The sequence below is a fragment of the Podarcis liolepis genome (genome assembly GCF_965112155.1).
Source record: "Podarcis liolepis genome assembly, chromosome: 8".
In the NCBI taxonomy this organism is placed as follows: Eukaryota; Metazoa; Chordata; class Lepidosauria; order Squamata; family Lacertidae; genus Podarcis; species Podarcis liolepis.
The window spans coordinates 32770429-32787773 of NC_139560.1; the positions used below are offsets into that span (position 1 = coordinate 32770429).

At 40.8% G+C, this 17345-nt stretch overlaps 1 protein-coding gene across 3 annotated transcripts in view; it reads left to right on the forward strand.

The window, feature by feature from the left end:
* STAU2 (staufen double-stranded RNA binding protein 2) overlaps nt 1-14506 on the forward strand; it is a 140895-nt gene extending 126389 nt beyond the window's left edge. For 2 of the 3 annotated variants that reach the window (XM_083517264.1, XM_083517263.1), the window contains exons 14-15: nt 11455-11543; nt 13451-14506. In XM_083517264.1, the coding sequence (XP_083373390.1) occupies nt 11455-11543; nt 13451-13544 (183 nt within the window). In that variant the 3' untranslated portion in view covers nt 13545-14506. Of the gene's footprint in view, nt 1-297; nt 397-11454; nt 11544-13450 lie in introns of those variants that run through there. The other variant, XM_083517266.1, reaches the window with a different exon arrangement.
* The last annotated feature ends 2839 nt before the right edge of the window (nt 14507-17345 follow it).

A 17345-nucleotide genomic window follows, 5' to 3' on the forward strand; every position in this document is an offset into this window, starting at 1 on the left:
TACATTAATACACATGAGCACTTGTTTGGTACCACTGTTGTTTAAATCAAAACTTGTATATACTGGCCTTTTGCTCTTCTGTATGAGGCACCATGTGTCCTCCCTAGGACTCATAGAATCATAGAATTGTAGGGTTGGAAAGAACTCCCAGGCAATGCAGGAATATTTTGCCCAACATGGGGCTCGAACCCACAACCCTGATATTAAGATGGCCTCATGCTCTACCGACTGAGCTATCCAAGCCAGCCCATTTCAGAATGCAGCTGAGGATTGTCGTGATTGAATGTTTCCCTATAGATACCACTTGTATGTCACGGAGGGCGCTTGGCTGGAATCCTCCTAAAACTAGCATGGCTAAGATTGATCTGTAGCAAATCTTCTGGAGTATGAGCTAAGGTACATAAAACAATAATTACGAATTTATTTGTTCAGTCATTTAAGTAACTCATTAGCTTGTTAGTAATTTAATAGAAAAGGAGGAAAAAGTCTTTATGAGATGGGGGCGGGGGGAAGAGAGCCAAAGGCATAGCATAGAATAATCAACCATGCATTACAATAAAACCATTGCAAAACCCATAAAACATACCCAGCAATTGCATATCTACAAGAATTTATCTGAAGCAAAGCACTTCTGGATCTGATTGATGCCTGGATGATAAACCACTTGGGACCTATCTATACACTATGATTCACATTACCTTGAGCTCCTGGAGGAAAGGAATGGATACATACTATATAACTAAATGCCCCATTCAAGAGTTATATGTGCACTTTGACTTATATGTAAATGGTCCACCTTTAAAATTCATGCAGCTGCCTTTGGGCAGACAGCTCTATGTGCACATCAGATTGTGGAGAAGCCAAGGATGATAAAGATGAGACCTAATCTCATCAAATAAATCATTATTTTTCTTCAGACTACTTTTTGTTTTTTGCTTAGAACAACTGTTTCAAGGATTGTATTTTATTTTGTTTACTTTATTACATTTTTATTACAACCTGTCACAGACCTGAAGGTGTCATATATGTGGCTCCTATGAGGCCTCCCAGCCCTTCAGTAAGGTGGTAGCGTTATGTGTTTCACACTACTCTGAAGTCAAGGTTTATACGCCTTGGCTTTTTGTCCATTGACATTGAGCAAAATGCAAATGTCAGAGTAAAAGGACTAGGAAGACAGTAGAAACAATTGGCTTTTTCTTTTTTTTCTGTGGATTGACAGTACAAATTCCACAAAATTCATTTAAAATATATGGGGGTTGAATATATTAAAATAGGAGGGCGCAGGGAAATTCAAACAATATATCTGTCTTCGTAAATCAAAAAGAAATTGGTAGAAGACGACATTCTTGGTTGATGTGGCTAGAAAGCCTGTTTGTTCCTAACACATGGGAGTGGGGGGGAACCGTTCAAGAACAGTTAATCCTTGCTTAAAATTCCCCATGATGCCAGCAATCAGATTTGCATCTGGATAGATTATTTGCCATGTAAAAGTTAGCCGCATAGGGTAATGTAGCCTGAAGGCAGTGCTAAGCAGCACACTCTTTCCTAAATGTTTTAAACGTTGCATTTGTAAATGTGTACTCTCTAGGAGAAGTCTAAATGCATTAGCTCTCTCTCCTCCTCCCCTTTCATCTCCTCCTCTCTTGCAGGCACAGCTACTGCACACATCCTGGTGCACACTGTTTAAAGATCCCTTTGTGCAGACATTAATCCCTTTTCATGTAAATTACATGAGTTAATCACATTAATATACACGGGGACAGAACAAGTTGGGGGGGAAGGGCTTAAGTCAGGTAATTAAGACTTGCATTGTGCAGTGTGAATAACCATTCTGAAATTAATTTTTTAAACAGATGTTGACCCCCGGTCTGTGTGAAATCTAATCAGCTGGGGATGGTAGTGCCTGGTTACAGAGGGCTGTTAATGATCCCTTGCTGAAGTCAGTGGTTGTGAATTCAGGTAACAGTTTGTCAGTTAAGTCACATTTTCTGATTGGTCTTCATAGAATCAGAATTATGGAGATACAAGGGACCAACAGCACAATCCTTTGCATGTCTACTCAGAAGTAAAACCTATTAGGTGCTTTGGCATTTGCTCCCAGTTAAGCAAGTAAGAGATTTCAGCCTAATTAGCAACTTGACAAATCAATGAGTAACCTGCACCTTTAAACCAGGCATATAGGTACAGTTTTGCGATTGCCGGCATCATAACCATATATTTTTACAGATATGTGAGGAATTTTGAGTGTTCACTGTAGAACAGACGTAGTTGATATATGAATATTTTTCATTTATTATAGAACCAAAGGCAACTGGCGTATATTATGAACTGGCTTTGATGTTCTGTGGAGTGTCTAGGCTTGGTTTCATGACTGCCGTAGAATGCTAGTGACATAGGAAGAGTCCTGATAGAGAACCTGTAGACTTGAATTATGTGGAATCTGTTAACACGGAATGAGATGGAGTGGGTGTTGAGGTAGGGAAAATAATACTAAGAGTACCAACTAGTCCTTCAAGCACTGTAACATAGTGAAAGAGGATTTCAGAATTCCCTCGCTGTGCTACTGCGGTAAGGCATTGGTTTCTCTTATTCTCTCATTTTGCTGATTTCAAAACAAAAATAACTAGAACAGGGATGACTAATCTGTGACCATCCAGATGCTGTTGGACTCCGAACTCCCTCCAGCCCCAGTCAGCATAGCTGAGGGTCAGAAGTGATGGGAGCTGTAGTACATCAACATTTGGAGGGCCACAGGTTAGCCACCCCTGAGCTGGAATATCTATCAGTGCCCATTTTTCCTCTGCTTCTTTCTGTTGCTGCTTTCTCCACTCCCAACAAGCCTATGCTGTCATAGGGGGTGAGCATTTGATCTTTATTGTTGTCCCTACACGAGACCAACACAGATGAAGGGGCATAAAGTGCTGCCTTGGCAGCCATTACCTCCCTCCCCCTAAACTGTGTCAGCTTTAAATTGTCACCTTGCCTCCACAATTACCTCTAGGCAGGATAAATTTGCAAACTTGGTCTTGACACCACTGTGTTAGGACAATGCAGTATGAGTTGAGTGAAGCTGGCCAGAGTCAGACCTTTTTGAAGAATATCATCAAGAATAATTCTTAAAACATGTGCAAAAAATTAAGGCGCTTTGGAATTCTTGGGAAACTAATTACTTACATTTGCACACTAAAAAGCAGGCATAGTTCCCCACGCCCCCATGAAACACGCATGCCCTTTCAAGCAGCCAAACATGGACATCATTTGTTTCAATGAAATGCAAGGGTTTGTACCCCAGTAATTAATTTTTGCCCATAAAGGACAGGATTGGAACGAAATCATTTGTTTTAAAAACCACAGAGAAATTTGAAGCCAGATGTCAGTCTATTGACTTGGCTCTGCTAAAGCAGAACTATCTGATGAAGCACTTAGGTTCATGCAGTGGTCTGATTCAGTGGTTAATAGGGCTGCTAGATGAATATGTCCCTGATAAAAACAATGGACAGGGGCTTGAGAAGACAGATCTGTTAGAAATTCACTTCTTCCACTTTATGAAGAAGAGATCTATACGCTTTGCTCGCAGGTGTAGTAGTGGTTTTACTACTTACCAAATTGCCATTCTCCCTAGATGTGTACTGTACTGGATGAAATAGAAGAATTTTGGGAAAGGACCAACTCATTCACTTGGGGGCCATGGCAGAATTTATAGGGCTGAAATATCCTAGTAGAGGACCCTGAAACCTTCTTGTAAGTTCCACTAATTCAGCTCAGAAGGTTTCTAAAACTGTAGGTGGCTGATGAGTGGTCCTGAAGTCTGCATGGTGCAAAGGAATCTGTTCTGGCATGGAGTGAAAAACACCCAAGTGCAGGATAGAAATACAGGCTTGTATCCAATGTGGCGCCAAGTTTATTGGATTTCTGTTTTGATTATTTTGGTGTTGTTCTAACTTGTTTACTATTAGCTGCTTTGGTTTCTTACAAGAAAACTGAGGCATGTGTCTAAAACAAAACAGCCAATAAAGAAATAAATAGTGGCTGTAAGCACCAGAAGGCGTCAAGCTTCTCAGTGTGGTAGTCCTATAAGAGATAGTTGTGTTTCTTTTATCCTTTCCCTTCAGCCCCTACTATATGGCTGTCAAAATCCCTAATGAAGAGCATTTAATGAATGGGTCCATGAGAATTAGGCAGTAGCTTCTCACACCATAGAGAAATGGGAGACAGTAAGCCACAACAGTTGATTGGCTGAGTTAGTAGCATTTGTGTCCGTTCCATAAAAGGGGAAAGTATGAAGAATTAAGTTAGGTATGTTCTCTTTCTTCAGAAGTATGTGCCACTCCCAGTAAGGTGAAGTGGACAGACACGCACAAGAGAACCATTTAGGGACATCTTGGGAAGAATCTGAAATGTCACATAGATGTAAAAGGCGAAGGAAATATATCCCTACATTGTACTGAAAAACATTAAATCATTATCATAAGAACGTGAGTTGAAACCACATTTTTCTAGAGCAAGCCTCTGTATGCAACTGCTTTGTGTAAGGATGACCTCATGTTATTAAATTGTCATTACAAACTATCCAGTTCCCCACAGAGGGAAAACCAGAGGGGGAAGAAATTAACAAATTTCAATATGATTTGCTAATTGCTAATTGGCTTAAGGAAACCTAAAAATGACCAAACTGATTGGAAACATCCACCTCCAGCCAGATCCAGACACATATTTATAATGGGAAGAGCAGCCAAGACAAACAAAGAGCAGAGTAGTGCATCCTGTTGGCATTGTGTTTTTGGCATTGCTGTATCTACACAGAAAACAAGTGATACATTAAATGTGTAAAGACATCTGTTTCATAACCTATGGGGCTTTGCTCACAAAGCAGTTGTAAAATCTTCTGGGGGAGAGAAATATTTCTATATATCTGTGCAGATGCTCTTTTGTAAGAGAGAAAAAATCCATTTGAGGAAGTGTTTAGCCTTCGGAAAAACAATTCTCTGCTAAAATCCTTGTCAGATATTTATTCCACTTATATCCCCTCACTGCTGTTAATTTTGCAAGCGTTTCCTAGTTTTTAAGGATTGTGTACATCAGGCCCAGTTCATCTGAAGTGTAGTAACAATTATGCATGACGTTGGGTCTTTGAAGATCTTTATAAGTGTGGACCATTAGGTCATTTTTAATTTATACTTAAAGGATTTCTAGGTCACCCCCATAAAACTATCAAGGCAGTGTACAAACATACAAAACAGTCCAGTCCTTGTACTTCTCTGACTGACTTTGTGAGCCTACCCTCAAACTTCAATCAGAAATGCAAAACATCCTGAGAAAGTAGATGAGTTATCATCAGGACTTAGGATCAAGAGACACTGGTGACCCCAGAATCAAGTGCAACACTTAATCTCCACCAATAGCACCTCATACTCATAAAATGACAAAAAACAACGCTGCTGAGTCAGACCAAATTTCCATCCAATCCAGCATCCTCTTCTCCAAGTGGCCAACCAGATGCCTACAAGAAACTTGCAAGTAGGAACCAAGTGCTCTCCCCATTTGTGCTGCCCATGCAGACTTTGACTCTCCATGCTTTACCCATCCTCAGACACTTCCGCTTCCAAATTCATCTGCAGAATTATAATCTGCTGCCCAATGCATTTTCCCTCACCTATCTCTCCATAGTTAAACATTGGGGGACGAGGGGGAAGTATATTACCAGATCTCCTGGAATTTGTGTGACACTGGGGAATGGACAGCTGGACCATAAAGGGAGCAGCATTGAACAATATCTGGTGCTCCCAGTAAGCAGAGCCTGCCAATATTTAGTGGTCAGAATAATCACCACCTGCCAACACCTGGCAATCAAGGGAGAGGGCATATGGTCTTATAAAACACCTGCTGCAAAAAAATTAGGAATCGTGTAAAGAATGTGATAGTGTTACAGAACCAATCAGATTATGCTCTGGAGAGATAACAATGGGTGGTGTGGTGTTAGTGTAGTCAAATAAGGGAATAGATCAGCACCTTCACTGGGGAACAATTACCCCCCTCATCTCCTGCTTATGGACTTCCCATGGGCTTCTGACAGTGGGAAACAAGATGCTGGAGTGGATACGTCTCTGATCCAGAAGGACCTTTCCTTTGAAATCCTGAACCACTCAGCTTTCTCTCAGTCTTAGCTCTATCCCACAGGGCTGTAGATAGGATAGAATTCATGTTAACTGCTGTTTAGAACAAAACCTTAATTAACTCGTTCACTTTGCAGCAGAGGCTGGCAGGCCAAGCACAAAGACTTTGCATCCCATTTGTGCAGCATGCTGAAAAAGGGGTGGGGCTTTGAGGTGGGCTTTAGTTTTTGCTAAAAGAAATTTAGTTCATAGTGCAAAGGTGGAAGTGGTGCAATGGTGGTGCAAAATATCAGCTTCATTTAAAGGTTAAAAGAAGTTCTAATGATGGAGAAAGTGTCTATGGCAGTGGTTCTCATGCTTTTTTTGTCTGGGCCACACTTTCAGAATAGAATTTGCTCGTTCCACACCAGTTTTTTGTATTGATAAGGATTACATTGAAAAACAAAAAGAAACAAACTCATAGCAATGCTTGATTTTGATAAGATATGTATCCATATTCTGCAAAAAAACACACCATATACTATACTATACTATACTATACTATACTATACTATACTATACTATACTATACTATACTATACTATACTATACTGTACTGAAATGTTTCAAATGTTTCAAATGTTTCTTTGCTTGTCCTTGAATCTTTCCGCCACACTTGCCATCCTCTCCTGCCATACCAGTGTGGCATGCCACATCCTTTATGAACCACTTATCTAGGAAGATCGGCAGCATGAGGAGGGTTCAGAAATCAGATACATATCTTTAATTAAGCACAAGCTTTTGCAAGGAAAACCTCTTAAGTGAAGCATTGCAGAATGTAATGCTGACCACACCTTTTTTATTGCATGGTCATCCCTGCTTTACCTGGATGCAATTTTAGGCAGTCATCTAAAGTATTGTAACAAATCCTACCCTGTTTTTATTTTACACAATATTTTGTCAGATAGATGTATTTCACCTTTTTATCCTTGGCATTCCTTCAGCGGGAACAAATGCTTTTGTTCAGCATTGCTGCTGACATTCCCTTCAAAGACATAGAGATAGATGTTCTGAGTAAAGAAAGAAGCAGAGGTTCCCATGAATGAATTCTGCAAACAGCGTGAGAAACTAGGTTAATATTTCATTAAGGAGCTACAAAATAGCAGTGCGGCAGGAACACAACCTGAAGCATTTAATGGGAGCTCGACAATGAAGCTGTTGAATCTTTAATCCCATTTTGTTATGTACTTGCTGCTCTCAGTTGAAAATAGCAAAGAAAGCAGCTGTGACGATAGTTCAGGAAAGTGTTCCTATTTTGAATTTTTTTATTTATCATGCCTATGCCCCACTCTTGTTCCATAAAGCTCAGTGTGGCAGCCATATGGATCCCAGATGGACTCGCATCCAGGCAGGCTTAAAGTGCAGGGCATTTCTTAGCTTCTGCACTAGAACTGCAGTGTGCATGTCTAGCATATAGCTCTGCTAGTTCTGTACAGCACATACATGCTATTTGTTTTCTGCCGTCCAGAAAAGTGATAAGCCTTATATGAGCTGATTAAAATGGAGCTTCCGGCATGCCTGTGCCACAAGTTGTTGAAAGGTCAGGCGTCTGATTAGCATTCACAAAATACCAACATACATACTGAATATTACATTGATGGAATTCAGCAAGAGGTGGAATGGTGGGAGAAGAGCTCTAATTGTTTCAGTTTGTAGAAGGAAAGGGGAAATGTGATTGTGGTGTTAGAGTGGCGCAGCAGCGCTTGCTAAGCTGATCCCAGCATGAAAGGAGTTGGCAACATTAATGAACTGAAGGTATCGCTCGCAAAGGAATGATCAGCCCCATATTTTTAATTTCATCCAGCACATTTACATCCCAGCCCAAGGGGGCTCTGAAAGTGTTGTTCAGGTGATTTCCATAATTTAAAAAAAAAAATCACATTTAAGTCTGGGAACATGAACAAAAATAACATGGTGTCCCTGTGGAGCTAGGGTTTTTGAGGTTGCATCCTGCCTTTATCCATCATCTTTCCTGCAGCCCCCCCCCCCCGGCAACCATTGGTGTCTTCTGAATCTAGAACTTGCTAGCCCCATGAGGCAAGTCTTCCCTTGCTGGCAGTTCTTCTGTCTTCCAAAAAACGCTTACCAACAGCAAAGAAAGTGAGTCTCATCTATAAAAGGAGTGCCTTTTATCTGCTTTGGTTGGTGAGATAGTTACACTTGTTCCTGGGCTGAGATACCTCGGCCGCTGTGGCCCTCCCATTGGTAATCTCAAGATTGGATGACTGTCATGGGCTTTTAGTGAGACTCCTCTTGAGCTTTCTGCTGCAGAATGCAGCCACTAGGTTATTGGCTGGGACCTCCCACTGACACCATGTAACACCTCTGCTGAGGGAGCTGCACTGGCAGCCAATAAGCTACTGGGCGGGTGCAGTTAAACATTTTGCTTTTAGAATTTAATGCCCTAAATAACATGGAACCTGGCTACCTGAGGGATTTCCTTGCCCCATATATTCCTGCCCAGCAACTGTGCTCCTCAGATGGGGCACAACCAAGAGTACCGCATGCCCCAGAAGTGTGTGTAGTACAGTGGTGCCTAGCAAGACGAAAAGAATCCGTTCTGAGAGTCTCTTCGTCTAGCGGTTTTTTCGTCTTGCGAAGCAAGCCCATTGACGGATTAGCGCTATTAGCACTATTAGCACTATTAGCGGCTTATCGGCTTATCAGATCAGCTGATAAGCGGCTTAGCGGCTTAGAAAAAGGGGGGGAACCCGCAGGAACTCGCAAGGCATTTTCGTCTTGCGAAGCAAGCCCATAGGAGATTCGTTTTGCGAAGCATCTCCAAAACGGAAAACTCTTTCATCTAGCGAGTTTTCCGTCTTGCGAGGCATTCGTCTTGCGGGGCACCACTGTATGCTGTAGAAACTGGGCTTTTAGTGTTGCAGCTCCAGCCTTCTGGAATTAGTGGCCAGCTGAAATAAGACAAGCACCTGGCGTTGATATTTAGATAGCTATTGAAGACATATTTGTTTAAGAAGGCTTTCCCTGAAGTGTGACACATTTATTTTATGGGATATCTATATAGGAATGTTATTATTGCTCCTGCATAACTGAGTGTGTATTCTAGTAGTAGCTAGTAGTACTTCTTGTTGGAAAGGCTGTAAATAGTGGGAGTTGTGAAAGTGTGAAGAGGTAGAAGCATTCTGAGGTTTGGTGTTTGATGAATGCCAAAGACTATTAGTGCCAACAATAAGAAAGCATACAAAATTAACATTTCTGTCCATTTTTTAAGGGAACAATAAGGATTTGGCACAGAAAGACTCATTAAAGTACAGTCTGAAGGAACTTGGTATGGCTTGATTAAGTTTCCAAACAGAGAAAGACCACGTTGAATGCCACCAGGAGCACGCAGTTCATTGTGGCATGATAGTTTTCAAGGTCGCAGGAGGGAGGCATAACATATTAACCATTAAACAGAAATAAGAAAAGCTCTATTCCTTTCTCTTATGTTGATTTGTATGTGTGGGTTGTGTGCATGTGTTTTATATGTTTTATTGTTGATTTACTATAGAACTTTGAAAATTAAAATCATTTATTAAAAAATGTGTTGCATCACATCATTGCATTGTGAGTTACCATACCTATTCTTCACTTCATTGGCTGTTACCTGAGAGAGTGAGGGAATTTGCAGTTAAGTGATGTCACATTTTGCATCACTTGATGTTACAACCCCATGTCTGCCACCAGAGGCGTAGGAAGGTCAGGTGGTACCTGATGCAGGAAAATTTCTTGTCACGCCCCCCCCCCCCCAACATTGAATTTTTGAAAAAAAATTGCCTGCAAAAATGGTTTTACATTATTTCATATTTTCTTACAAAGGAATGTGGATTCTGGGCCTCTAATAACAAGTAGGCGACTGTGGACAGATACTTAAATCTACACCACAGCAAACACTTAAAACAAACACCACAGCAGTAAAATCAAGAAAAATTAACAAACCTACTTTAAAACATACAAAAGCTAAAATATTAAGATTAAAATTACTTCAACTTCCTAAGCATCTAGGTATGCTTGCCTAAAGAAGGATGCTTTTAGCAGGTGCCCGAAAAGAGTCTAGCAAAGGCATGTGCTTTGTTGCAATAGGCGGGGAGTTCCAAAGTGCCGGTGCTGCCACAGTAAACAATGCAGTACAGATATTATGTGGAACCTGTAGTAGTGCTTGAAACTACTGAAGGGGAGGTTTTATTTATTGTGATTTCACCATGCTCTCTATTATCTGAAAAGGAAAACGTTTATTTAAAAAACAGGACTGCACAGCAGCAATCTAGTCTCATCATGATCAGTGGGACTTATTCCCGAGCCGAAGGTGCATAAGATGGGCTGCAATCCTATGCACCCCTTGCATCCAACTTGTACCTAAAACTGTGCTCAAGCCTGTACCAGAGAATTGTAGAGTTGGAAGGGACCCCTGAGGGTTATCTAGCCAAACCCCTGGGGCAATGCAGGAATCTCAACTAGACCATCCCTGACCGATGGCCATCCTTCTTCTGTTTTTCCTCTCAGCCAGGACACACAGTGGATAAAGACAGAACAATGGAGACTGGAGGTGGGGGAGGGAAGCCCAGTGGAGAGTAGGGCAGTAGGGTAGTTCATAAAAAACTTTTTTTTGAAAATGCCTGCTCCAAAGGTCTTATCTTACTAAATATATACCCTGCTTCACTGAACTGAAATTTCAGCCTTCACGACACAGGAAAACGGCCAAGTAAACAGCTATTTTCGTGGAGGAGGGTCAAGATATTAACTGATATGCATGAAATTTCATATATAGCTATATAATCCCTTGTGTAGTAAGATAAGACCTTTGGAGCAGGCATTTTTTTAAAAAAAAGGTTTTTTATGAACCGTCCAGTAGGGCAGTAATTGTTCCTTGGTAATTTGTCACCCCCCTCCATGATGGCACCCGGGGCGGACCGCCCCCCCCTTCCTATGCCCCTGTCTGCCACATTGGCTAGTTTTGGCCTCAAGAGTAGCATATGAAGCAAGGAAGTATGGATCTAGGTAATCTAGAGACATGTAGATTGCTTCATTTTATACAGAGGATGCTTGTTTTAAGGTACAAAGCAAAGCTGAGCACAGAAAAGAAAAGTATTAGCCAGTCTTTCTCACCATCCAGTGGGGGGGGGGGAATTCTCTTTGTTCACTAATCCATCTCTTTTTCAATGTATCTTTATAGCCCTGAGCTTTGTCACCGTCCACTGTGTCCCTGATACATATTTAATGTCATAAAACATTCCATGTTCATTGCTAAATAGTATGCCTACGTCAGTATCTATCATTTTTCTTTAATTCCTCTGTGTTACAGGCAGCTTTAAGTGCCTTGAAACAGTTTTCAGAACAAGGACTGGATCCACTTGAAGGAACTGTAAAGCCTGAAAATGGTTCATTTGAAAAGTAAGACCCACTTTCACAGTATTCTTTTGGGAACATGTTTGCTTGCTTAACTGGACATTTTACATGAATGGTGTAGATGTACTGAGATCTTTCCAAAATACGTGGCCTCTTCTGATCTCATAGTCATGTAAACCTTGTAACAATTTGGCGCCATTGCTGAGAGTAGGTTTCAGAATCACTTTGGATTGTTATTAACCGGGGTCATTTAGTGTGCTAAGATGAAGTATAAATTTAAATAACAAATAAATAATTTGACCATCCACATGGGCTTTTAAGTTACAGATAGGTAGCTGTGTTGGTCTGCCATAGTCAAAATAAAAAAAATCCTTCCAGTAGCACCTTAAAGACCAACTAAGTTAGTTCTTGGTATGAGCTTTCGTGTGCATGCACACTTCTTCAGATACACTGAAACAGAAGTTGCCAGATCCTTCTATATAGTGAGAAGGTGGGGAGGGGTATTACTCAGAAGGGTGGTGGGAATGGGAGATTGGCAGATAGCTGAGATGAGCCTGTTGACGACTCTTAACGACTGTTGACGACTCTTAACGATGGGCTTTTAAATACATGAAATCTGTGAATTCGTCATATTTTAGAAACATTTATTCTTTGCAGCTGCGAGATCCCATATAAAGATGAGGGCAGGTAGTATGAATTTGGTTTTTGACCTTAATAGTTTGGAGTCAGATTCCTTCATTTAAGCACTTCACAAGGTACACCTCTCAATAATCTAGAATACCGAGCATTCTGATGTGCACAAACAGATTGATACCTTTGTGGAACTGGTGTGCAAGCAAGCTTCCTATTCATATTACTAGAGGAAGCTGCACTTTCATCGAGGCTGCTGTCTCTTGCACATAATTGAGGGTGGAGAAGTTCCATGTCCACATCATATTTCCTTTAGCCACAATAATTTCTAGAACTGGTCAAATACCTCCGACAGTGCAATCCTATACATGTCAAGAGAGAATTGAGTTCCACTGAGGTCAGTGGGACGTATTCTGAGGTGGGTATAGAATTCTCACCTGAGCTGCATAGTGGGCATTAAAAAATGTCAGTCTGTGAAGAACTGCAGAGCAAGGCAAATTTTGTTGCTTTGCTATTAGCGCTGTGAAGGTCCAGGGAGGAAACTGTAGAAGCGGCAGGGAAACTTTTTTAAAAATCAATTTTCTAGTTATTTTCTCAATTTGTTTATGAAAAATGGGGGTGGGGGGAACCTAAATCCATTTCCCCCTGGCCCTTCACACTTCTATTTGCAAATAATATATCCCACAGATTATGCCAGATTTCCATGTATTTCTGATTTGTGACGTAAGTGCTGTGATAAGCTTCCTGCCTTGTGAAGCCTGCAGTATTATAGATGAGAAAAAGAATTGAAGTACGCTAGCTTTGTACTACATTAGAGTTAAATGAAGGATGTTAAATACACCACCTGCTCTACCTTTGTGCGTGTCATTTCTGTTTCGTTTTTAAGTATGCAGATGCAGACATCAGAAACAATCACATACAGAGCGTACAGATTGATTGATTGATTGATTATAATATTAGATGAATGTACCAAAAGTTTCAAATTGTTTGTGCACCGGGCATGGGTAGATAGCTGTATTCCTCTTCCTCTACCTGAACCTGGCTTGGCTGAACCCCAGACAGGAGCATGTTTTTGTTAAGCAAGCGATGTTGGAGAAAAGCAAGAAGCTGATATATAGTGGCTATTTGTAAACTAATTTAATCAGAACCATTTACCACATGATCTCACCAGCATAGTATCTGAACATAAATATTGTTGTTTCACTTTAAAATGTCCCCCCTTGCGGTGACCTTTGAATCTCATGTGCCATCTGCTAATAAAAATGTCTTAAAGATGTGCAACCCTGGACCTTACCGCTCTTGTTAATGTATTAATCTTTCAGACAAGTCAAGCATCTGGGAGAAAACGCAGACAATAAACAGACTAACTCAGGCACCATTGCTCAGGACTGCAAGGATTCAAAGGCTGTCGTCTAGGAGCTTCCCAGCACCCGTGGCTGCCACTGCATCCTTATAAACCTGTCAACACGCAACAGGGTGTATGTGTACAAGGAAATGAATGACTAATACCATTATTTGAGTCTTATGTGAAGACAACACTATTCTAACACAGGAGATAGTCTACATGGTACTGTTTATTGAATGGGGGAGAAATAAATAAAACTGGCTGTTTCCCCTCCAAACCTTAAAAAAACTACTGGAGGTTTAAACAGCAAATAATTAACTAAGACTTGGTTGGAGAAATTAAGTTTACAGTTGCTTAATACTCTGGAGGAAAGGAAAAGTCAACATTAGGTTGAGTTATACGACTCCTTTATAGTGTAGAATAAGTTCAGCTTTCCTCTCTTTTTTTTTAATTATGCTTGAATATTTTGAAATTAATCAATGACAGTGCTGTGAGAGTTGTAGTTGTTGTCTTCATATATAGTCATACAGCTTCTCTTTCTATGCCAACATTATGCATTCTTCATAGTCTTATGGAATACATTATGCCTGTAAGATGCACGACTCCAAGTTGTTTGCAAACTGAAGTTTAAATCATGACAAGTATTTGCTTGAACGTTAATGACCGGTCACAATACGCTACAAGAGAAAGCAGTGATGGTATTTGATTTCCCTTGCCATTCGTTGATTGAAGAGGCACCTTGCTTCCAAGAAACACATTCCCCCCTTTGTTCTCTGTTGTGTGAAACACATTGACACCTCATTCTGTGTTTTGCGTCAATCTCTCATTCGCATCAACTGAGTGTTTTTAATAACTGCATTCTGACCGCGAAAAGTAGAAAAGGATGGCAACGTCATCTCAGAGGACAAAAAGTGGTGGAGCAGGTGTGTAAAACTGCCAGTGGGGCAGAGACAGAAATTTGCATTTTTATTCTGTACTAGCATATACAAATTAAGCAAGTGGCCAACGCAGTAAAACCACGTCAGTTCATGTATACAGTGGTGGTGTCATCTCTTCTTTAATTTGTGATTAACACTAGTGAAATGTGTCACCTACACTAAGATAGGAGGCTGCCTTAGACACTTCTCCCCTTCCCTGTCTCAAAACACAAAAAAGAATACAGTAATACGCATAAGTTGCAAAATGTCTGCACGTCACAAAATTTGCGTGTGTAGAAATTTGTGTTATCTCAATGTGTTTGTGTGTGTAAAACAAAGAATATGCACACCACTGACCGCTCGCAAACAAGGCAGTGTGCCCTGGGTGTGCTTTCATTGCATTTGTCAGACAAATAAGGGACCAATGTAGTTGTGTGTGTGTTGCAACAGCTGGAAGTGCCCACAGTTCATTACTACCTTCTGATCATAGAACAGACTTACTGTCTGCCACATAGGCCAGTGTTAATCTATGCCATCTAAGCAGCATTTTAAGCAAATGCTCCCAGACACACTAGGGAAAATCAGGCGACATTGGAAAGACCTTATGCAGGCATTCAGGGCTACAAAACAATAAACATGAGAGAGAGAGGTTGCATTCACTTGCCTCGACCCCACTGTCACAGTCTGTACCAGCCCCTCCTGAATTCTCTCTCTGAACATATTTGCAAGTTCCAGTGCATGCATGTTCATCGGGCTTCCCCACTGCAGACATGCCTTGGGGAGGGGCCAACACAGGACTTGGCAGCAGGGGCAGGGCATCTGAGGGCAACCCTGCTCTCCTCTCTCACATGATTATTGTGTGACCCTGAATGTCCAAATAGGGCTAAAGAAAATTCCCAAGCGCAGTAAAATCACCAGCTTTTGGAAGAAGAGAACTGGATCCTCTTTTATGTGAACAGACCTTCAAATTTGCAGATACCCTCAAGTCTATAGGGCACTATGAAGGCCTAGAAGCTTGCAAGATGGGCACTAGCATGTTAGCACTTGCCTAAAACTGTATGGGAGTACAACTCTAACAATGGAAAGCGGTTTCTGAGCTGGCTTTCTGTCCACTGCTTCTTAATATCAAGAGGAATTCCGAGAGCTAATTTTCTACCCATAGTTATATTTCTTTAAGTGTTGTCACTATCTAGCCACAGGCCTTACATGTTAATATTCATAAGCCTTCTCTCTTCTCTGTGAATTCCAACACCTATCTAAGCAATTTCCTGAGAAAATAATCTTTTTTTATTCTTACTAGTCCTACGGAGCCGCAGGCAGGATTTGTTTCTGTTACCCATGATACCATTTTTGCAGAGCCAGGTTTGATATTCATTAAGGATTGAGGCTCAGTGCAACAGTTAGAAATTATGTAGTATAGCTACTCTTATTTTAAAGGGCTAAGGGACCCATTTGTAACAGGTTACAAGCCTAATTTTATTGTCAAGTAATATTTTAATTAGGCCCTAAGGCCCTACGAAGCACACAAGAGAAGGATTTTCATCAGGAAAACCAAGGGCCTAATGCAATTAAAAAGAAGGAATTTGAACTGGTCGATGTCAGCCCAAATGATGGCCTCCAATTGCACATTTAACCTTTCAACAGATGGTGCATTTTCTTTACTCATATGTGAATGCTGTTGTTGTTTTTTAATTATTTGTTTTTGGTGACCCTAAAACTACTGATACATTGTCTGCAGAGCTCTGAAGGCTCTGCAACGAGATTATTAAAACTGATCCTAGCCAAGAAAACGATCTGTTTGCATCTGGCGCATGGCATGGCTGCAAATGTCCTACTGTCCTAGAATATGGCCTCAGTTGCAGAATCTTTTTCTGCTGCAGAGAATATGAAGTTTAATTTCTAAAGGACCCCATGACTATAATGAAAACCTGGCTGCAGATTAAGCAAACTTCAGTGCATTGTTGCATTCACATCTAGTTTGTGTTGGGTCCTTTGGAATACCATGTTGGACGTGTATTTATGTTTGAATACAAATTGTATTGTTTATTTAGAATATATATTTACATATGACATTTTTCAGAAAAACCTGCAGAGCATTTCCCCCAAACAGCAGAAAAATCAAAATAAAGCATAGCTAGTGGACATCAATTGAAAACACTGCATTTAAAAGGCTGGGAGCATAAGAATGTCTGGTGCTGAAAGGATAGCATTCTTGACATCAAGCAAGTCTCCCTGTGGAGGGTATTCCACAAACAAGGAATCACCACTAAGAAGACTCTGTCTCTGGTAGCCAGCTGCACTAGTCTGGATTGTGGGGGCCCAAAGAGGAGGAGAGCCTTTGAAGATGACTGCAATACTGGTTAGTATGGGAGTAGGATTTCTTTCAGGTACGTGAGCCCCAAGCCTTTTAAGGTAAGTACCAGCATGTTGAATTGTGCTCAGGAACTGATCAAAAAGCAGTACAGTTCTTTTGCTACAGCCATTTATGTTCCCATCAACGAGTCCTAGTCCACAGCCAGGTGTATATTTCTATTCATCTGAGCTGAAATAACTGGCAAATAATTTAAGAATAAAGGGAAAATGTTCGTGGATCTCAGTTTATTTCAGGATAGAAATAATTGTTCTATACTATGCTCTTTATTTGTGGTATAATTGGCTAGTTTGTTCTTTCACTGTGAATAGTTATGAACTATCTTATTGTACACATCCATCCCAAATATTGGGGAGATACACTGAGCTGTGGGCCAACATGTCATGGGGTGAATTATGATAGGAGCCTACGCAGAGTCCTTCTTCAAGCCCAAATAAGTAAATACCTTCACTCCAGGTACAAAAGGCAATGCTGTAACAAAGCTTTGTAATAACATCCTCTGCGATTCACTTTTAAAATTTGTTGGGGGGGGTTGGTCCCTCCTTTCTGCATGTCCTTGTTTAGTTCATCTGTGCTCCCTGACA